This window comes from Pseudophryne corroboree, assembly GCF_028390025.1.
Source record: "Pseudophryne corroboree isolate aPseCor3 chromosome 3 unlocalized genomic scaffold, aPseCor3.hap2 SUPER_3_unloc_1, whole genome shotgun sequence".
In the NCBI taxonomy this organism is placed as follows: Eukaryota; Metazoa; Chordata; class Amphibia; order Anura; family Myobatrachidae; genus Pseudophryne; species Pseudophryne corroboree.
Genome location: NW_026967493.1, coordinates 2611119 through 2633986, shown reverse-complemented (window position 1 = coordinate 2633986; position 22868 = coordinate 2611119). Strand labels below are relative to the sequence as shown.

The following is a 22868-nucleotide window of genomic DNA, read 5'->3' as shown; positions in this document are numbered from 1 at the left end:
TGCAAGATTTTTGCTCCTTACAGAAAGATCACTGATTTGGAAGGAATATTGTATCAGACCAGAATGCTCGTTTTTGGAAGACTAAGAGACAGCACCTTTGAGATGACAACAGAGCAAGAAGAACAATAAGACTAGAGGACAAAAGCATCGTAACATTTTTCTTTCCCCTCAAATTATTTTTTGTACCCCCATTACAAATTTCTCTTTCTCCTCCTGTAAGATGAACTTGCCCCAAGAGACTGTGAACCGGATTTTCCTGTTGACCATGATGTTGACCAGAGCAGTCTGTTTCGGCGAGAGTACCATGGAGGTCGAGAAAGGATCGGAATGGGTTCTGATGACAGAGACGGAGGCGTAGATTTCCAAGAACAACATAATCACAGAGTAAAGGCGAGTATCAGAAAACGATCTGGTAGCATTGACTATAGAAGGAATTGTGAAGGATTGTTAGCTGAAGAAAATTGCATCTGTAGGCATTGTGATAACATAGTTGAGGATGGGTGCATCAAGAAACGTCAGTCCAGTTTTAATATCAACATGGACCGGCATCCATTGGGTGACTATCACTCATTAGTGGGTAAAGTGTTAAACCAGACAGATTGTTGGGTGTGCTCTCAAGTACCTCAAGGTCATAGCAAATCAGGACTAGTACCATTCCCTTTAACTGTAGGAGAGGTACTTGAGTTAAGTGGTGGGAGGCCGGTGGATAAGAGGTTTAATATCTCTAGTCCTCCTAGTTTGAAGCTCCACCAATATCATGTGGATAGGTCCTTAGTGTGCTTTAATATTTCCAATCCCCGAAAGCCGGGAAATTGGGAAGTGTCATGGAGTAATCAAACCATGACATTTTCACATAGAGCCGATAGAATGCCCATAGACACAGAGCTTATACGCCATATAGCCGACAGTGGAAAATATTTCCGATATAGGTACACCCTAGGAAGTAGGACCATGCGAGTTGGAGAAGTATCACCAGGATACTGTGCACATATCATACAACCGAATATGTGTGCCAGACAGATGGGAGAATTAGGGTTAGGAGATTTCACATGGAAAGTTTGTAACATGGTTATGACATACTCCGTCCCATATGTTCTCCCCGATGATGCATATTTCCTATGCGGGAGAAAGGCATATAAGTGGCTTGCCCCAAACTCAGAGGGATTATGTTATATTGGAAAAGTACTGCCAGAAGTAATGACTGTATCTCATAACAAAATGAAAGATATTCACCGCGGTGCCCAAGCTCCTTATACTCACACTCATTACGAGCACGTCGTTAAAAGGCACCTGATAGAGAGGACAGAGCATCATGCCTCTGATCTGATCCTTGAGTCCACTGGGATTCAATTTCTCCTCGCGTTAGACATCACTCGTACCGCCAGGGGAGTGATAAATTTCAAATACATAAACGCACTCGCGAATTTGATAGATAATATCACCGAAATGTACGACGATACCTTCAGGTATACTGGGAGAGAGCTACAAGCCTACAAAACAGAGCTGGTTCAGCTTAGGACGATTCTCATTTATCTCACAGCAGTGACAGGCGGGTATTGGCCCTCATTCCGAGTTGTTCGCTCGCAAGGCGAATGTAGCAGAGTTACACACGCTAAGCCTACGCCTACTGGGAGTGAATCTTAGCTTCTTAAATGTGCGACCGATGTATTCGCAATATTGCGATTACAAACGACTTAGCAGTTTCTGAGTAGCTTCAGACTTACTCTGCCTGTGCGATCAGTTCTGTGCTTTTCGTTCCTGGTTGACGTCACAAACACACCCAGCGTTCGCCCAGGCACTCCCACCGTTTCTCCGGCCACTCCTGCGTTTTTCCCGGAAACGGTAGCGTTTTCAGCCACACGCCCCTAAAACGCCGTGTTTCCGCCCAGTAACACCCATTTCCTGTCAATCACAATGCGTTCGTCGGAGCGATGAAAAAGCCGTGAGTAAACTTACTTTCTTCATAGTAAAGTTATTCGGCGCAGTCGCAGTGCGAACATTGCGCATGCGCACTAAGCAGATTCTCACTGCGATGCGATGAAAAACACCGAGCGAACAACTCGGAATGAGGGCCATTGTGTCACCCTAGCAACTCAGTATGGTGTAAAGTGCTGCACGTACACTACAAACAGCACTGAGGATCCGGTCGAGGTCATAGACCAAAAGATGGATGACATTTTGCAATTAAAGTGGGAATTCCGAAGGAGACACAATCTCACTCTCGCTGCTGTGGGTAATGAGCTGACAGTTTAGGGGTCTTGGTTGAACCCACGAAATTGGTTCTCTGGTTTAGGAGAATGGGCCCAAGGCATTATTATGGATATAGGGAAATTTCTCTTGTGTATTCTGGGAGTCGTCATATTGGTCAGTTTGATATTTAGATGCGTTCGGACTTTAATAAAGTGTAAACGGAGTACTAGAGTGATGAGTCTGAGGAGCGAGGACACTGTAATCCCAATTGGTTTAATTTATGACCCAAGGATTGAGACAATGCTGTGATAAAATGTGATTCCACGGTCCGTTTCTTTCACCCGCTTCTCCTTTGTTTTCCTCCAAGGTACAAAAGACATCCGCTTGGAAGAAGAATTTGACAACCTCTTTTATACAGACCATTGATGAACTATGTCACCAACACCCAATATCCCTAGTGACTTTAACTTTCTACGAAAACCCAATACTTTAGAGACTATAATTTTATGGACACTTGAAGAAGCTTTCGATTGCCATTATCCGTAAAGCTACAGTAAAGATACGACGATCAGACAAGACTCCAATCGGCGAATGCATACTAAACTCACATAATTGTATGACTACATTTATAACGTTGTTTCTTATCTTCACCTCTACAACCCTCAGGTAATGACACACATAGTCGATAGGGAATATAGACACAGATATCAGCACTCACATATTCCCCCCATTCATGTATCATCAACTAAATGTGCTCCCCATTTGTTGCAACCAAAAGCCAAAAAGAGCTCGGTAGAGTTTGACAGCCCATCCACAGACCCTTAATACGGGATAAGAAGGATTCAAATGTATACTTCGCAATACCTCGAAGCTTGATTTAGAACACGTACGGCACGATGATACATGACCCCTCAGACATGGATCTCATACACACATGCTTTTACTATCTCACTAGGTCATATCTCTCCCACCTTCTCCTCTCCTCCCTTTACCCAATCATAAAAAGGTATTTACATGATGACATATATTTTTCTGTTTGAATTGTTTAGGAAATGGCAGTTATTAGCGACCTATGATGCCTTGTATTAACCCCATACGCTTGCCCGCTGCACGTGCACCTTCCCTCCCGTGCGTGCGCATATTCGCAGTTGTGTGCGCGCTCAGGCGCGTGGTATGTGCATTTACGGTAGAGTTTGTGTGCGTCTGGTGGGCGACTCGATCGCTACATAGTTAATCCAAATAGTATATTTTATAGGTTATGGTCCCCTTAATAATATCTGTAAGTTTGTTTAGTGTAAGTGGTTCATGGACAGAGATCCCTCTTTACATGATACGAAGGGTCAGACAGGTTTTGAGCAGTGGTGTTTAGTATCCAACGGAAGAGTATATTATTAGTAACATTCCGGTGTTGGTTAGAAAGAGATTAATCGCTCCTGCGTATAGTTATGTTTATAAGAAGTTTATGGACATTTACTGTATTTGCAGTCCAATATCCAAGTGGCGGGAAACCTGAGATTCCCTCCCACCTGAGCAGTTTGAAATAGTCACAGCCCACCTGTTCGAACCAACCTATGACCTTTTGTTATAATGTGAAGACAGATTCCTGTGTCCAATGAACAATGAGATTGTAGGGACCATTGTATTGTTAATGTATGTTGTGTATATAAGGACAGCCAGCCTGGGCCAGCTCAGTCTTCTCTCCACAAAGGTTTTCATCATTGACTAACTAGAGAGCTGGTATCCAGGACTGCGCTTGCGATTGTTCCCCACGTGTGTAAGTTCTCTGTGGCCATTTAATTCTCCTTCTGTGTTAGCCATTTACTCTTTCTCATTGTATGTTATTGTTTGCGATTGTGCCGCTATTGTATATTTACGTATAGTTATTCTGTTTAGGTATTAATGTTAGTTTTGTAGTGTATAAGCTGTACTGTATATTCTTTGCATTGAACGTCTCTCTGTCTTAAAGGTTTTGGAACCTAACAAGGTATTGTGTGTTTATTATATTGCTAAGGGTACGCTGAGCGTCTCAATCGCTCAGGCAGCTTTTATATTAACAAGGTTAAGTAGCGTTATATCATTACATTATTACAGTACTAAGGTTTACCATATAAGCATATCCTTTCAATGTGTGGTTAATAAGGTTTACTGAGTATCATTCCGTGAGCGTCTGCGCCGCTTGTGTTCATCTCGTGGGCACAGCATCTGCTACGCTATTAGCGTAGCATTACGGTAGACGGCCGCCTATAGCGTGCTCGATACCAAGCGTAAACCCGCGAGCGTACGTGTCGCGCTCACGATCCAGCGTCTGCTACGTTAGGAGCGTACCATTACGGTACCCTGTACGCCAATTGCGTACTGAGTCTCTTACCAATATATAGTGTACGTTATAAGATAAATATTTGGCTTTATCACTGCCTGTTACCGATGCCACCTACTGTGCAGTGAACGAGTATTTGCTGCCATCACAAGGTCCTACCACCGGTGCTTGCTGCTGTGGATGCGTAGACACACTGCTGACATGCCTCCTAAATAGCGTCAGCTGAAAATTTCCCAGTCTCTCACTATAGAGCAGGCCCTGCACAGTAACTAGCAGAAGATGGAGCTTGGAGACGCAGGATTCAATCCATAACAGCTGGAGAATGGGAATGCATTTGGTGCATTCCTGTTGGTAACAAGATAAAAGGCAGTCGTCTTGAAGACGAGAAGTTTTTTGCTCCAATAGTCTTAAAAAAAAAAAACCTACCATTTTGTAAGATGGGTTACAGCATGCAGATGTTAAAAGCAGTTCAATCTTCTTGATGTCACAGAAGGCAGCAGTTCAATCTTCTTGATGTCACAGAAGGCAGCAGTTCAATCTTCTTGATGTCACAGAAGGCAGCAGTTCAATCTTCTTGATGTCACAGAAGGCAGCAGTTCAATCTTCTTGATGTCACAGAAGGTATAAACTAAAATAGGGCACACATGCTTCTTTTATCCCTTACTCAATCACGTTAGGTGTATAGGTCTTGCATGCCCAAGGCATGATCACCTTTAACACTGTACCCTATGGACTGTGGGGAGCGGTCACTCCTCTGTGCCTTGGCCCACCTGCCATGTTAGTCAAAGCCAAGGTGCCGGTTTGTCTGGGGTGGAAAAAAAAAGGTCCCTCCAAAACTACTTCCAGGGATTTGATTAGAGGCCAAGCCTGCCACGTCTAGCCTGGATTCAAGCTCCAGAGACGAGCAACCAGGGCCCCTTGGCAGAGTCTCCTGCCCTCCGAGAGGAAGTCCTTTGGGGATCCCTGAAAATATTCAGCTGGCTGTAATGGCCTCTGTCTTCCCATGCTACTTTCATGGGGGAAGCTATAACAAAAGGCATTCCATTTGTCTGGGAGACCCAAAACCCACAGAGAGCTCTGGATTCCCCCTAAACCACCAGGGATACCAGTACCATGTGCAGATTTATTAGGTAATGTTTATACATTTACACAATATGTCTATACATTTTAGACGTATTCTGCACCAGGCTTTACCCAAAGCAGCACTGCAGCATGGGACTTTCAGTACAAGCTCATTGCTGCACAGACATTTAAACACATTTATATAAAGATTTTATGTTACACATTTGTACACACTGACCAGCACTCTGATTAGTACCACAGTCTGGAATTGCGTGGGCTCTCCCCCGTGCAGCACAGAGCACTGGAATCTCATAGCTCTCAGCCCGGGAAAACCATCCTGGCTGAAGTGGAACTTTAATCCTTACATGCCAGCTTCCATGGCTCCCCCAGCAGTGGCTTTGCTTTGCCTCACAAACAGCCCTGCAAACCCATTAGTGCTCCAGTGTGAAGTCTGCAGTGTGAAGCCCTCTGCCCTGAGGCAGTAGACTGCAGCAGATGTTAGTGCACAGTCTATATTAGTGCCACACAGGGAGCTGGGGAGTTTGGGCACCAGTGGTTAGCACAACAACAGTCCCCCATTGCAGGCACTGGGGGTTAACAAACAGTATTGCTGTGGTCGCTGGAGAGGGTCTGGGGCCAAAACACATGAAAAAAATTAAGTGTGAGATACACCAGAGAGTGTGGGGAGGAGACTGGTCAGATCTCTGGGCTGGTAACACACAGCGACATGATGTGAGGGGGAGAGCAGGAGTATAATAGGGGCTGATGGCTCCTGATGCATGAGATACACCAGAGAGTGTGGGGAGGAGACTGGTCAGATCTCTGGGCTGGTAACACACATGATGTGAGGGGGAGAGCAGGAGTATAATAGGGGCTGATGGTTCCTGATGTATGAGATACACCAGAGAGTGTAGGGAGGAGACTGGTCAGATCTCTGGGCTGGTAACACACAGTGACATGATGTGAGGAGGAGAGCAGGAGTATAATAGGGGCTGATGGCTCCTGATGCATGAGATACACCAGAGAGTGTGGGGAGGAGACTGGTCAGATCTCTGGGCTGGTAACACACATGATGTGAGGGGGAGAGCAGGAGTATAATAGGGGCTGATGGTTCCTGATGTATGAGATACACCAGAGAGTGTAGGGAGGAGACTGGTCAGATATCTGGGCTGGTAACACACAGTGACATGATGTGAGGAGGAGAACAGGAGTATAAGGCTGATGGCTCCTGATGTATGAGATACACCAGAGAGTGTGGGGAGGAGACTGGTCAGATCTCTGGGCTGGTAACACACAGTGACATGATGTGAGGGGAGAGCAGGAGTATAATAGGGGCTGATGGCTTCTGATGTATGAGATACACCAGAGAGTGTGAGGAGGACACTGGTCAGATGTCTGGGCTGGTAACACACAGTGACATGATGTGAGGGGGAGAGCAGGAGTATAATAGGGGCTGATGGCTCCTGACTCCCGCACTGGGCAGATACATTTCCCTCATTAGTTTGCACTGACAGAAAAGGGTGTAGGTTAAGAGATTGCTGTAGTGTCTGAGCAAGGAGAAAATATGACTCTTTTTTTGTAAGAAGTGTTTATTACTCACCTGCGCTGATATCTGTAGGGATTTCCTCCTCCTTACACTGTTGATCACTCCTCACATACGTCTCTCCTTCTTTGTCTATATCTTCTGCCTTTATATAAGTCACATATGTCTCTTCTTCTCCCTCTGTATGTTCTGCCTTTATATCAGTCACATAGGTCTCTTCTCCTTCTAGATCTTCTGCCTTTATATCAGTCACATACGTCTCTTCTTCTCCCTCTATATCTTCTGCCTTAACATTAGTCAGGTTTTCAGTCTAAGTAACCCCAAGAAAACAATAACAGTGTAATTATGTCAAATAATATTAAGTGGGAACAAACAGTACAATACAATTATGTCTTCAGTGTACAATGGTATATTGGCGAGACCCTAAATCCCACCTACCTGATCCTCCTGTGGGATCCTGTGATTTTCCTCTGTACAATCCTGGGAATACAGAGGATGGGGACATCTCTCTGGAGTATCTCTGTTACTGGGTCCATCTGTAGGAGATACACAGTGAATGAGTACATTGTATATATGTGATTATCAGATGTGTGTATATAGGGAGAGCCCATACCTGCTCTCCCCTGTACAATACAGGACAGTCTCCTCTTACCGGGCGATGTGAGGGGACGGTGATTCTCCATCATCACGTCCCTGTATAGAGCCCTGTGTTCCTCTATATACTCCCCCTCCTGCATGGAGACATAGACAGTGACATCCTGACACCTTATAGGCACCTGACACACACAATGACATAGTCATCACACATACATATCCCCTGGTGTTACTGTATAATGTCCCATTCCCAGCAGTCACCTCTCCAGTCAGCAGCTGAATGATCTTGATGATGAGATCCAGGATCTTCTGGTCATTGTCTGTGTCATGTATCAGTGTGTGGAGTGGAGGCACCGTGATGGGGCTCTGGGTCCTAATCAGTCCTCCTGACACATGAGGATGGCGGCTGCTGGGTGTCTCACACTCACCGGATGTCTTTTTCACTACTGTGTAATCCTGAGTAATGGGGGAGACGCCAAATATCACTGCATACACTCCCAGATCCCCTCACCTCCCCAGTCATGTCCCTGTATTATTACTATAGATCTAAGTGATGTCACTGTGATGCTCCCAGATCCCTCTCACCTCCCCAGTCATGTCCCTGCATTATTACTATAGATATACGTGATGTCACTGTGATGTTCCCAGATCCCCTCACCTCCCCAGTCATGTCCCTGTATAATTACTATAGATATAAGTGATGTCACAGTGACACGCCCAGATCCCCTCACCTCCCCAGTCATGTCCCTGTATTATTATATAAGTGTTGTCACTGTGACACTCCCAGATCTCCTCACCTCCCCAGTCAGCAGGTAGATGATCTCAAGGGTGATTTTTATTATCCTCTTAGTCCTGTGACTCCTGTCCTTGTCCATCCTCAGTTATTCAGAGAGAATACAGAACATGTGACGTGCAATAAAGACTCCGTTTCCTCACAGCTGGAATTCCTGGGAATAAATATAATACACAAAACAGATTGCACATGTAACACAGTAAATATGGAATAGAGTGAGCATTAAGTCTCCTATTTCCCCACAGCCATTGAGCCCTGGTCAGTGACCCAGCCCCATAAGGCTGTACTGCATAGTGGGCCTGATTTAGATCGTAGCGCTATTGCTCATGTCCAGGACACGTACTGAGCATGTGCTATATGGGTCCTGGGTTGTCAGACGAGTATGGCTCGAGCCATGAAGTGGTGTAAGGGTGAGAATGGGCTGTGAAGGGAGTGCTAAGGACAGGGTCTCCGTCTTCTGATGGAAATTTCATGGCCTCATTCATGGAGCTGCGGCGTCCAGTCTGCGTGACCTCAGCTTTCAGGCATCCAGCCGATGGTGCAGCAAATGTTTTGATGCTGTGTCCTTGTACGCAGCACTGGATCACACATGTTTGCAGGTGTCTACTTATACCAGATGTCTCCTGCTGCATTACCCTAGCTCTGCATCGCCGCCGCATCACCCCAGCTGTGCATCGCTGCCGCATTACCCTAGCTGTGCATCGCCGCCGCATTACCCCAGCTGTGCATCACCGCCACAATACTCCAGCTGTGCATCGCCGCCGCATTACCCTAGCAATGCATCACCGCCGCATTACCCTAGCTGTGCATCGCCACCGCATTACCCTAGCAATGCATCGCCGCCGCATTACCCTAGCTGTGCATCGCCGCCGCATTACCCTAGCAGTGCATCGCCGCCGCATTACCCTAGCAGTGCATCGCCGCCACATTAACCTAGCTGTGCATCGCCGCCGCATTACCCTAGCTGTGCATCGCCACCGCATTACCCTAGCAGTGCATCGCCGCCACATTAACCTAGCAGTGCATCACGCCGCATTACCCTAGCTGAACAACGCTGCTGCATTACCCTAGCTGTGCTTCTAAGTAAGCAGTAGGTATGCGCTTTACACTTGCACCCCCAGTGTTACATTATATGTGGTGATTTTTTTAACTACTTTTTGACGCCATTTTTTTCATGTATGACCTCATTGCTTTATATATGTACTTTTTATTAGGATAAATGCTTTTGCAGACATATAGGCACCAGTTAGAAATATAGCTCCACAGCTGTCTTTCACCTTTGACCTAGTGTGAAGGACATAGTGAGTGGGGAGTGTAGACAGCTTTTAGGCTGGATGATTATAATAAATATATGTTTCTATTATCAGCATCTCAGATGGAAACTGTCTAGTAGGATGTTTGGGGAATTGTGTTCATAAGTGGGTGAAAGGGGACAGTTGTCCAGGATAAGATAAATTATGTTATACTGAATGATTACTGCACCCAGCTTCACAGACCCTGAATGTAATATCTGGTAAAACAACGTTAGCGTATCCTTGAAGGAATACTATAAAGCAGGGGTGGGAAACCTGCGGCCCTCCAGCTGTTGTTGAACTACACATCCCAGCATGCCCTGCAACAGTTTTAGCACGTCCAAATAGCAAAACTGTAGCAGGGCATGCTGGTATGTGTAGTTCAACAACAGCTGGAGGGCCAAAGGTTCCCCATCCCTGCTATAAAGCCTAGAGACTTACACATAGCAGATCAGTTCCGATTGAAGCTGGTTCTGTCTGCGGCGGATATAACCTTCTACAAATCCGCTCCAGCTTTTAACTTGCGATGTGAAGTTATAAGACGGGACCTGGACTTCATTATTTAAACTACTTAATCGATGACCATCATCTGGGACAGATCTTAAAACATCTGAGATAAGAGCTGAGTATTCTAATTTGTACTTGCTATTACTGTAACTAAGTATTTCATTAATGTAATTTAGATAAATAAATGCGTATCCTTATGAAATGTCCTGTGTAGGTCTCCATATATAACACATTGTATCCCAGAACTTGGTGGCTTAAGTGTTTTTGAACTGACAACATACACCCATGCTCTTCTCCTGACCTGTGCTCTAATTTCTCACAGACATATATTTGGTGCAATTCTTTGTTGTTTACATTTGAATCCACTAAATATTTCTTGTGCCCAGCTATACGGGATCAGTACGTAATCCCGCTGGACGGGATCCCGGCAGTCGAAATACCGACGCCGGAATTTCGACCACACAATCCCGACAGGGGTGGCGAGCGGAATCCAGCACCTTGCGGGCACGGAACCTATTATATTCTCCCTCTATGGGTGTCGTGGACACCCATGGAGGGAGAATATGTCGGGATTGTGGCGGTCGGGATTCCGGTGTTAGTATTTCGACCGCATCCCAGCTATACATTATGTGTTTCCTGTCTGATGATTCGCTGTAGTGATTGGTGCTAATAGGCACTCATCCCAACCCAATACACCGTGCACCTCTCCTGTAACAGCCACTCTCCGAAACACCCCCCCACTGTCTTCATGGTTACTTCCTGTCCACTGTGATGTACCCACTTTGATGTAACAGATAGGTCACAAACCCCTCCCCCAGAGGAGACAGGCAAGGGAAAGGCGGCAGGAGACAGGCAGGGGGTAGCAGGATATGTGCGGTAGGAGAAAGGCAGGGGACAGCAAGAGACAGGCAGCAAAAGACAAGCAGGGGGCGGCAGGATATGTGTAGCTGGAGACAGGAATAGGACGGCAGAAGACAGGCAGGGGGACTGCAGGGTGGGGGAGCAGGAGACAGACAGGGAGTGGCAGAGTACAGGAGGCAGGAGAAAAGCAGGGGTGGCAGGAGACAGGCAGGGGGCGGCAGGAGACAGGCAGGGGTGAGGGTGGCAGGAGACAGACATGGTGATAGGATATGTGTGGCATGAGACAGGCATGGGGTGGCAGAAGACTGGCAGGGGCAGCAGAATATTGGCATCAGGAGACAGGCAGGGAACTCACCTCTGTCCCAGCAGCTGACAGGTCACGCACTCATTTCCCAGGAGACATGCAGGGGTAGCAGGGTACAGAAGGCAGGAATCAGGCAGGCCCAGTGATGGGGGGGGGGTCAAAAGGGGGCTGTATCGCGTAATAAGGCAGCAGCAGGGGAGCAGCCACATGGAGTACCAGAGTCTCCAGCCATGCTAGACCCACAGCCCCTACCTTCTACCCACACCCTCTGCAGTGTAGGAAGGATGACATTCTTGGAACCCCTGGGGCGGATGAGCGAGGAAGACCCCTGGAGGAGTAAGTGCCGCTCTCCCTGTGCCTGCTTCTGGATGCTACCCACCCCTACTTGCTGCATTGATGCGGACGGTGGCATCGCACACAGCATGGGGCACAGTAACAGCACGGCTGCTGGCACACATACAAAATAATGTCTTATTGCCGCAGCCTACGGGCGGGATGGAGAAATTAAGGTTGCCTACAGAATAAGAGTAAATACCAGGCCTGCAATTGGCAAATAGGGAGATTTGTGGACCCAGGCACAGCTGCTGCAGAAACTCTTGGTACATACGTTACGTCAGTCTCTTCTGATACTGGCATTTTATAATACACCCTGGCGTCTCTGCAGCGGGTGGCGGTCGTTATAAGTGTAGCACCCACCTAGCGGGCATCTGACATTTTAAACCTGTATACTGATGTGACTGATGGAGGTGACGGCATTGAGGGGTCTCAGGCTGCAGCACACACACTGCCAGTGTCTTATTAATGCTCTGCAGCTGACATGTTACACAATGAGTAAGGTCACACTGGCCAGGTCTGTCACCTGTATCCCACTGTATCCTATCTACTACATAACTGCCACATGGAGGGGACAAGATCCCTGTTACCGGCCCTGCAGGCAGGGGACAGACAGGGGGCGGGTCAGGAGACGGGCAGGGGAAAGTTACCTGGAGGATGAGAGCAGCAGGTCACAGCAGGAAGTGAGGATTGTACACACAGGAAGCGCCGGAGGATGGGAGGAGCTACACACAGGAACGAGGCTTGGCTGCAGACAGTGATTGGTGCACAGCGCAGGGGGTTATGGGTTAGGTCAATGCTGCGGCCAATAGACGGAGAGTGGGCGGAGCTCAGCGGGGTTGGCTGAATGACCCCAGCACCTGTTCCGCCCCGTGTATTTACCTACTCATAACTCCACTCCCCCCGCGCTTTGCCCCGCTCACTATCTTCTACCAAGACTCGTTCCTGTGTGTAACCCCGCCCACCCGGCAGTCAGCTGCGGTTGGTTCTATATCGGAGGGGCTGAAGGGACCTTGTGACGTATTGAGGGGAGGAGCTACGTCACCAGGGGGAGGAGCTACGGGCGAACAGGGTACCCGAAAAGTACCCTCGCGGGCTCGCTTCGCTCGCCACGCTTCGGGCACGGTGGCTCGCTCCGCTCACCACCTAATTACTAAAGGTAATAGTTGGTGGCGTGGATAGTAGAGGAACTATCCCGCTGGCCTAGCTCCTCCCCCTTGCGTCGTAACTCCTCACCCTTACGGAAAAGGTCCCTTAGCCCACTTGATTCTAGCATCTACCAGTCAGCTGCGGCTTTCATTCTAAAGGTAACTGTCCTGACTCCTGCTCCTCCTCATCTACTGCCCCTCTGTCTCTTGCCTCCCTCTCACCCACTGTTCCCCGCCCTGTCTCCCGTCTCCACCTCACCTGCTGCCCCCCTGTCAGCTGCTTCTCCCTCTCACCTACTGCCTCCTCCCCTACTGCCCCCCTGTCTCCCGCCTCCCCCTCACATACTGCCCCTGTCTCCTGCCTCCCCCTCTCCAACTGCCCCCCTGTATCAGGTCTCCCCTTCACCCACTGCCCCCTATCTCCCCCTCATCTACTGCCTCCCCCTCACCTATTGCCCCCTGACCCACAGCCCTTTGTTTCCTGCCACCCCCTCATCTACTGCATCCCCTGTCTCCTGCCTCCCCCTCATATACTGCCCCCTCTCACCTACTGCTCCCCTGTCTCCTGTCCCCCCTCATCTACTGCCTCCCCCTCACCCACTGCCCTTTGTTTCCTGCCTCCCCTCATCTACTGCCCCCTGTCTCCTGCCACCCCCTCACCTTCTGGCCCCCTGTCTCCTGCCTCCCCCTCATCGACTGCCCCCTCATCTACTCCCCCCTGTCTCTCCCTCATCTACTGCCCCCCAGTCTCCTGCCTCCCCCTCACCTACTGGCTCCCTGTCTCCTGCCTCCCTCTCATCCACTGCCCCTCTGTCTCCTGTCTCACTCTCATCTACTGCCTCCCTCTCATCTTATGCCCCCTTTCTCCTGCCTTCCCCTCATCTACTGCCCCCCAGTCTCCTGCCTCCCCCTCACCTACTGCCCCCTGTGTCCTTCCTACCCCTCACCAACTGCCCCCTGTCTCTTACCTACCCCTCACCAACTGCCCCCTGTCTCCTTTTAACCTACTGCCCCCTGTCTCCTGCTTACCCCTCACCAACTGCCCCCTGTTTCCTCCTAACCTGCTGCCTCCCCCTCATCTACTTCCTCCCCCTCACCTACTGCCCCACTGTCTACTGCCTCCCCCTCATCTACTGCCTCCCCCTCACCAACTTCCGTTTTGTAAAATGGCAGGCGTCGACACCCCCAAAAAGCCACAGACTGTCAATTACTTGATGTCTGCGTCCGTACTGCGTCCCACAATGCAGTACGGGTCATGGATATGCGCAATGTACTGACCATCTCTTTATTGCAATTCCAGCCACAATATTATTGTGACTGATTCAGGCCCACTATGCAGTACATTATTATGGGGCTGGGTCACAGGAACCTCTGCGAGACACTGACCAGGGCTGTATGGCTGTTGGGAAATAGGAGATGTCACTCAATGTTACATATTTACTATGTTTAATATGCAATCTGTGTTATGTATTGTCTGTATTCCTAGGCATTCCAGCTGTGCGGAACCAGATTCTTTTTTGCTAGTTACATGTTCTGTACTCTAACTGATTCACTGAGGATGGACAGGGACAGGAGTCAGAAGATGGAGAAGATAATAAATATCACCCTGAAGATCATCTACATGCTCACTGGGGAGGTGAGGGGATCAGGGAGTGTCACAGTGATGTCACTTATGTCCCTGTTTTATTACTATAGATATGACTGGGGAGGTGAGAAGATCTGGGAGTGTCACAGTGACATCACTTATATCTATAGCAATAATACAGGGACATGACTGGAGAGGTGAGGGCATCTGGCAACATCACAGGGACGTCACTTATATCTATAGTAATAAAACAGGGACATGACTGGAGAGGTGAGGGGATCTGGGAACATCACAGTGACGTCACTTATATCTATAGTAATAAGACAGGAACATGACTGGGGAGGTGAGGGGATCTGGCAGTGTCACAGTGATGTCACTTATATCTATAGTAATAATACAGGGACATGACTGGGGAGGTGAGTGGGATCTGGGAACATCACAGTGACATCACATATCTATAGTTATAATACAGGGACATGCCTGCTTAGGGGATCTGGGAGCATCACTGTGATTTCACTTATATCTATAGTAATAATACAGGGACATGACTGGGAGGTGAGGGGATCTGGGAGTGTATGCAGTTATATATGATGTCTTCCCCATTACACAGGATTACACAGTAGTGAGGAAGACGTCCTGTGTGTGTGAGACACCCAATAGCCAGCCCCGTGTGTCGGGAGGACTGAGCAGGACCCAGAGCCACATCCCGGTGCCTCCACCTCACTCATTGATACATGAGAGACACAATGACCAGAAGATCCTGGAACTTACCAACATGATCATTCAGCTGCTGACTGGAGAGGTGACTACTGGGAATGGGGTATTATACAGTAACACCGGGGGATGTGTCTGGGTGGTGACTGGAGAGGTGACTGCTGGGAATGGGGCATTATACAGTAACACCAGGGGATGTGACCGGAGAGGTGACTGCTGGGAATGGGACATTATACAGTAACACCAGGGGATTTGTCTGGGTGATGACTGGAGAGGTGACTGCTGGGAATGGGGCATTATACAGTAACACCAGGGGATGTGTCTGGGTGATGACTGGTGAGGTGACTGCTGGAATTGGGACATTATACAGTAACACCAGGGGATATGTCTGGGTGATGATTGTATCACTGTGTCTGTCACGTTCCTATAAGGTGTGAGGATGTCACGGTCTGTCTCCATGCAGGAGTGGGAGTATATAGAGGAACACAGGGATCTGTACAAGGACGTGATGATGGAGAATCACCGGCCCCTCACATCACTGGGTAAGAGGAGACTGTCATGTGGTGTAATGGAGAGAGCAGGTATGGGGTCACCTAGATACACATCATCTGATAATCCCATATATACAATGTACTCAGTCACTGTGTGTCTCCTACAGATGGGGCCAGTAACAGAAATACCCCAGAGAGATGTTTCCGTCCTCTTTATTCCCAGGATCATACAGAGGAGAATCACAGGACCCCACAGGAGGATCAGGTAGGTTGGATTTAGGGTCTCCCCCTTATACCAAAGAGACTGTCACTATATGAAGTGTAGAGATGGTGTGTGTGCCTTATACACTGTTTTACCTCAGTATAGAGCAGCTATTTGTGTCATAATTTCTCATACGTCCTAGAGGATGCTGGGGTCACCATTAGAACTATGGGGGTATAGACGGGATCCGCAGGAGACATGGGCACTTTAAGACTTTGAAAGGGTGTGAACTGGCTCCTCCCTCTATGCCCCTCCTCCAGACTCCAGTTTAGAATTGTGTCCAGTGAGACTGGACGCACTACAGGGAGCTCTACTGAGTTTCTCTGAAAATACTCTTTGTTAGGATCTTTTTATGGTCAGGGAGGCTGCTGGAAATAGTCTCCCTGCTTCGTGGGACTTAGGGGAGAGAAGTATGACCCACTTCCAGTGAGTTCAAAGGCTCTGCTTCTGGCTACAGGACACCATTAGCTCCTGAGGGTTTGATCGCTAAGTACGCTCAGATGCTCGCTCCCACAGCCTGCCGTCACCCCCTTTCCGAGCCAGAAGTCAGAAGACAGGTGAGTAGAAGAAGAAAAGAAGACTTCAGTGCATTTCCCTGAGGTACCACACAGCGAGCGGATGCTGCGCGCCAAGCTCCCGCACACACACACCCGGGGGGGCGGGCGGGCGCCCTGGGTAGCTAAAAATCCTCAGTATGAACTGGCAAGAAAGGACATTAGTGCAAAGGCACAGTCCTAACCCCCGCCAGTATAATCAGTATTACAAAGAGCAGGACGGAAGAGCGCCATTAAGGGGGCGGAGCTTCGTCCCCACAGCTCACTCTGCGCCATTTCATCTCCGCTGGCTGCAGAGACGCTGGTCCTTCCTCACACTGCTGAACAAGTATCAGGGTGCAAAACGGGGGGGTAGGTTATTTGGTGCAATAATATAATCGCTTCAGACCCATTGATTTGGCGCTGGGGTGTGAGCTGGCAAATTCCCTCTGTGTGTCTCGGACAGTTTTTTTTGTGGGTCTGTCCCCTATAAGCCCAGTGTGTCTGTGGGTGTTTCTTACACGTGTGTCGGCATGTCTGAGGCTGAGTGCTCTTCACAGGAGGAGGCTGTATTGGATACACAAAAGGCGGTGGGGGTGACCATGTTGGCATCGCCGACTCCTGATTGGGTAATTGTGTTGCGTGCTTTGAATGCTATTGTAGCTCATATTAGTAAGAGATTAGACAATTTGAGTCTCAGACCCAGGCATGGAAGAAATCTGTGGAGGATATGTTATTACAAGCTCGGGTACCCTCGGGGTCACCGAAACGTACGTTTACCCAGTAGGCTGACACTGATACCGACACGGACACTGATTCCAGTGTCGACTATAGTGATTCCAGATTAGATCCAAAATTGGCAAAGAGCATACAGTACATGATTGTGGCGGTTAAAGAGGTATTGCATATCACTGAGGACCCTGCCGTTCCTGATAAAAGGGTCTGTATTTATAAGGAGAAGAAACCTGAGATAACGTTTCCTCCCTCTCATGAACTGAACACGCTATTTGAAAAAGTCTGGGAAAGTCCTCTGACAGGAAGTTTCAGATTCCCAAAAGAAGTAGCTTATCCGTTTCCCTCGGCAGATAGGGAAAAGCGGGAGTCACCCCCCACCGTGGACAAGGCCCTGTCATGTTTGTCTAAAAAGGTGGCTCTCCCGTCACCTGACACGGCGGCCCTTAAGGATCCTGCGGATCGAAAAAAAAGAAACTACGTTAAAGTCCATTTATGCGACCACAGGTACACTACTCAGACCTGTCATTGCATCTGCATGGGTGAGTAGTGCTATCGAAAAGTGGGCAGACAACTTGTCTTCTGAAATAGATACCCGAGAGGGATAGCATCCTCTTGACGCTGGGTTATATCAAGGACGCTACAGCATACCTTAAGGAAGCTGCAAGAGATATTGGTCTTTTGAGATCAAAGACCAATGCCATGGCAGTCTCAGCTAGACGAGCGTTGTGGATTCACCAATGGAATGCTGATGCTGATTCCAAGAAAAGTATGGAATCTCTACCATATAAAGGTAAGGGCTTATTTGGTGACGGCCTTGATGATTTGGTATCTACAGCTACCGCGGGTAAGTCATCCTTTTTGCCTTAAGATCCTCCACAACAAAACAAAACGCACCACTATCAAATGCAGTCCTTTCGGCCCAATAAATACAGAAAGGGCCGAGGCTCTTCCTTCCTTGCCACTAGGGGAAGGGGAAGAGGTAAACGATCGCCAGCCTTGTCAGGCTCCCAGGAGCAGAAGTCCACCCAGGCTTGTGCTAATTCCACCGCGTGACGTTGGGGCTCCTATGCGGGAGTCCGCACCGTTGGGGGCGTGTCTCAAACTTTTCAGTCAGTTTTGGGTTTATTCGGACCTAGACCCATGGGTTTTACAAATAGTATCCCAAGGGTACAAGCTGGAGTTTCAAGATGTTCCCCCTCGCCGTTTTTTCAAATCGACCATACCAGCTTCTCTTCCGGACAGGGAGGTAGTTTGCGACGCAATACAAAAGTTGTGTCAAAATCAAGTTATCGTCAGGGTTCCCCAGTCACAACAGGGAGAAGGCTTTTATTCGAGCCTGTTTGTGGTTCCGAAGCCGGACGGCTCGGTCAGACCAATCTTAAACCTGAAATCCCTAAATTTCTACCTAAAGAAATTCAAATTCAAGATGGAGTCTCTCCGAGCAGTGATCTCCAGTTTGGAGTAAGGGAATTTTATGGTGTCGGTGGACATAAAGGATGCCTACTTACATGTTCCCATTTATCCTCCGCATCAGGCTTACCTGAGGTTTGCAATTCAGGATTGTCATTACCAATTTCAAACGTTGCCGTTTGGTCTGTCCACGGCTCCGAGGATTTTCACCAAAGTGATGGCGGAGATGATGGTTCGTTTTTGCAAGCAAGGAGTCACGATTATCCCATACTTGGACGATTTCCTTATAAAGGCGAGATCCAGGGACCAGTTGGTGCAAAAAGTTGCACTCTCCCTGACAGTTCTTCAGCAACATGGTTGGCTCCTAAACTTGCCAAAATCACAGTTGATTCCGATGACGCGGTTGTCGTTTTTGGGAATGATATTGGACACAGAACTACAGAGAGTCTTTCTTCCAGTGGAAAAGGCTCTGGAACTTCAGAGTCTGGTCAAAGAAACCAGCAAGAGTGTCCATCCATCAATGCATTCGGTTGCTGGGGAAGATGGTTGCGGCCTACGAGGCCATTCAGTTTGGCAGGTTCCATGCCAGGGTATTCCAGTGGGACCTGTTGGACAAGTGGTCCGGGTCCCACCTACACATGCACCGGAGGATAATCCTGTCTTCCAAGACCAGGGTATCACTCCTGTGGTGGCTGCACAGTTCTCACCTCCTGGAGGGGCGCAGGTTCGGGATACAGGACTGGATCCTAGTGACCACGGATGCAAGCCTCCGAGGCTGGGGGGCAGTCACAAGGGGAGAACACTTCCAAGGAAGATGGATAAGTCAGGAAACTTGTCTCCACTTAAATGTTCTGGAGTTAAGGGCCATTTACAACGGCCTTCTGCAAGCGGAACATCTTTGAGATCTGCCTGTACTGATCCAGTCGGACAATGTAACAGCAGTAGTGTACATAAACCGTCAGGGCGGAACGAAAAGCAGAGCGGCAATGGCAGAAGCCACAAGGATTTTCCGCTGGGCGGAAAAGCATACAAGCACTCTGGCAGCTATCTTCATTCAAGGAGTGGACAACTGGGAAGAAGACTTCCTCGGCAAACACGATCTCCATCCAGGAGAGTGGGGCCTCCACCAAGAAGTCTTCGCAGAGGTGACAAGTCGTTGGGGAGTTCCTCAAGTAGACATGATGGCATCTCGTCTCAACAAGAAGCTTCAGAGATATTGTTCCAGGTCAAGGGACCCTCAAGCAATTGCAGTGAATGCACTGGTGACACCGTGGGTGTTTCAGTCGGTGTATGTATTCCCTCCACTTCCTATCATTCAAAAGGTTCTAAAGATCATAAGAAGAACAAAGATCCGGGCGATCCTCATTGTCCCAGACTGGCCAAGGAGGGCTTGGTATCCAGATCTTCAGGAATTACTCATAGGAGATCCCTGGCCTCTTCCTCTGCGCAAGGACCTGTTACAACAGGGGCCGTGCGTGTATCAGGACTTACTGCGGCTACGTTTGATGGCATGGCGGTTGAGCGTAAAATCCTAGCCCGTAAGGTTATTCCCAGTGAAGTCATTCCCACATTTATTCGGGCCAGAAAAGGTGTAACGTCTAAACATTACCACCGTATTTGGAGAAAATATGTTTCTTGGTGTGAATCCAAGGGACTCCTACGGAAGAGTTTCGGCTAGGACGTTTTCTCCATTTTCTACAAGCAGGTGTGGATGCGGGCCTAAAATTGGGCTCAATTAAGGTACAGATTTCGCCTTATCGGTTTTCTTTCAGAAACAATTGGCCTCCCTTCCAGAAGTTCAGACTTTCGTGAAAGGCGTTTCGCACAACCAACCTCCATTTGTGTCTCCAGTGGCACCATGGGATCTCAATGTGGTGTTGCAGTCAGAGGCGTAACTAGGGTTTTTGGAGCCCAGGGCAAGATGGAAAATGGCGCCCCCCCCCCACAAAAAAAAAAAGAACACCAAAAGAAGCATGTGCGCGCGCCGGAAAAATGGGCGTGGCCACACACCAGAAGGGGTGTGGCTATGCTCCAGAAGGGGTGTGGCCACTGAAAATGGCCCACAGTGCCAGATACATTGCCCCACAGTGCCAGTTACATTGCCCCACAGTGCCGGATACAATGCCCCACAGTGCCGGATACAATGCCCCACAGTGCCGGATACATGCCCCACAGTGCCAGTTACATTGCCCCACAGTGCCGGATACAATGCCCCACTCAGTGCCGGTTACATTGTCCCACTCAGTGCCGGTTACATTGCCCCACTCAGTGCCGGTTACATTGCCCCACTCAGTGCCGGTTACATTGCCCCACTCAGTGCCAGTTACATTGCCCCACTCAGTGCCAGTTACATTGCCCCACTCAGTGCCAGTTACATTGCCCCACTCAGTGCCGGATACAATGCCCCACTCAGTGCCTGATACAATGCCCCACTCAGTGCCGGATACAATGCCCCACTCAGTGCCTGTTACATTGCCCCACTCAGTGCCAGTTACATTGCCCCACTCAGTGCCAGTTACATGCCCCACTCAGTGCCAGTTACATGCCCCACTCAGTGCCAGGCCCCACTTGGTGCCAGATACTTGCCCCCCTTGTGCCGCCGCCGGACCCCCCCCCCCCCTTCCCCCGTCACTCACCTCACCGGCCGCTGGAGTGGCTTCTTGTTGTGAGGGGAGGAGAGCGCAGCGCCTCTCCTTCCCCTCGCTGCTCCAGGTCTCCGGCGGCTCTCTGGCGCCGGTTCGCTAGCCAATCAGAGCTCGCGGACCGGCAGCCAATCAGGAGCTGGTCCGCAAGCTCTGATTGGCTAGCGCCGGAGACCGGACTGCTAGTGCTCCCAGCGGCGGTGAGGGGAGGGAGAGACGCTGCGCTCTCCTCCCCTCACATTTAGGATTAACGGGGGCGAGTGGGTCATGATGCCCTGGACGCCGGTGGCGCCCCCCTCTCCTGGGCCTGCCAGGGCGCCCAGGGCACGTGCCCCACTCGCCCTACCCTAGTTACGCCTCTGGTTGCAGTTCCTTCAATCACGTTGGTTTGAACCTTTACGGAAGGTGGAGTTGAAATTCTTCTCTTAAAAAGTGGTCATCCTGTTGGCCTTGGCATCTGCAAGGCAGGTGTCTGAGTTAGCGGCCTTGTCTCACGAGCCCTTATTTGATCTTCCATGAAGATAGAGCTGAACTGAGGACACGTCAACAATTTCTACCGAAGGTGGTTTCCTCTTTCCACATGAATCAACCTATTGTGGTGCCTGTGGCTACTGACGCCTTTGCGGAGTCAAAATCTCTGGATGTGGTCAGAGCTTTGAAGATTTATGTCGCCAGAACGGCTCAGATTAGGAAAACAGAGGCTCTGTTTGTCCTGTTTGCTCCCAACAAGGTTGGATGTCCTGCTTCCAAGCAGACCATTGCACGCTGGATCTGTAACACGATTCAGCATGCTCATTCCACGGCTGGATTGCCGTTACCGGAATCGGTGAGGGCCCATTCTACTAGAAAGGTGGGCTCATCCTGGGCGTATGCCCAGGGGGTCTCGGCATTGCAACTTTGCCGAACAGCTACTTGGTCGGGGTCAAACACATTTGCAAAGTTCTACAAGTTTGACACCTTGGCCGATGAAGACCTTAAGTTTGGTCAATCGGTGCTGCAGAGTCGTTCGCACTCTCCCGCCCGTTCTAGAGCTTTGGTATAACCCCATGGTTCTAATGGTGACCCCAGCATCCTCTAGGACGTATGAGAAAATAGGATTTTAATACCTACCGGTAAATCCTTTTCTCTTAGTCCGTAGAGGATGCTGGGCGCCTGTCCCAGTGCGCACTGTATCTGCAGTTATTAGTTGTGGTTACATACATGTTGTGTTACGTTATTGTCAGCATGTTGCTGCATTTGTTCATGCTGTTGGCTTGTATTCTGTTGAATGCCATGTTGTACGGCATGCTTGAGGTGTGAGCTGGTATGAATCTCACCTTAGTTTAACAATAAATCCTTTCATCGAAATGTCCGTCTCCCTGGGCACAGTTCCTATAACTGGAGTCTGGAGGAGGAGCATAGAGGGAGGAGCCAGTTCACACCCTTTTAAAGTCTTAAAGTGCCCATGTCTCCTGTGGATCCTGTCTATACCCCATGGTTCTAATGATGACCCCATCATCTTCTACGGACTAAGAGAAAAGGATTTACCGGTAGGTATTAAAATCCTATTATT

General features: G+C 49.0%; 2 protein-coding genes across 7 annotated transcripts in view; one reads left to right on the top strand and one right to left on the bottom strand.

Annotated features, from left to right (window-relative positions):
* Positions 1 to 12623, bottom strand: part of LOC134983119 (oocyte zinc finger protein XlCOF8.4-like) — a 64225-nt gene extending 51602 nt beyond the window's left edge. For 2 of the 6 annotated variants that reach the window (XM_063948843.1, XM_063948845.1), the window contains exons 1-6: positions 12447 to 12623; positions 8504 to 8653; positions 7968 to 8162; positions 7726 to 7888; positions 7551 to 7648; positions 7170 to 7422 (exon numbers count right to left, since the gene is read on the bottom strand). In XM_063948843.1, the coding sequence (XP_063804913.1) occupies positions 7170 to 7422; positions 7551 to 7648; positions 7726 to 7888; positions 7968 to 8162; positions 8504 to 8581 (787 nt within the window). In that variant the 5' untranslated portion in view covers positions 8582 to 8653; positions 12447 to 12623. Of the gene's footprint in view, positions 1 to 7169; positions 7423 to 7550; positions 7649 to 7725; positions 7889 to 7967; positions 8163 to 8503; positions 8654 to 11514; positions 12422 to 12446 lie in introns of those variants that run through there. The other 4 variants (XM_063948846.1, XM_063948847.1, XM_063948844.1 and 1 more) reach the window with 4 other exon arrangements.
* Positions 12609 to 22868, top strand: part of LOC134983110 (zinc finger protein 436-like) — a 52040-nt gene continuing 41780 nt past the window's right edge. The window contains exons 1-6 of the mRNA XM_063948824.1: positions 12609 to 12778; positions 13090 to 13103; positions 14431 to 14580; positions 15140 to 15331; positions 15707 to 15824; positions 15902 to 15999. Coding sequence (XP_063804894.1) covers positions 14473 to 14580; positions 15140 to 15331; positions 15707 to 15824; positions 15902 to 15999 — 516 coding nt within the window. The 5' untranslated portion in view covers positions 12609 to 12778; positions 13090 to 13103; positions 14431 to 14472. The remainder of the gene's footprint in view (positions 12779 to 13089; positions 13104 to 14430; positions 14581 to 15139; positions 15332 to 15706; positions 15825 to 15901; positions 16000 to 22868) is intronic.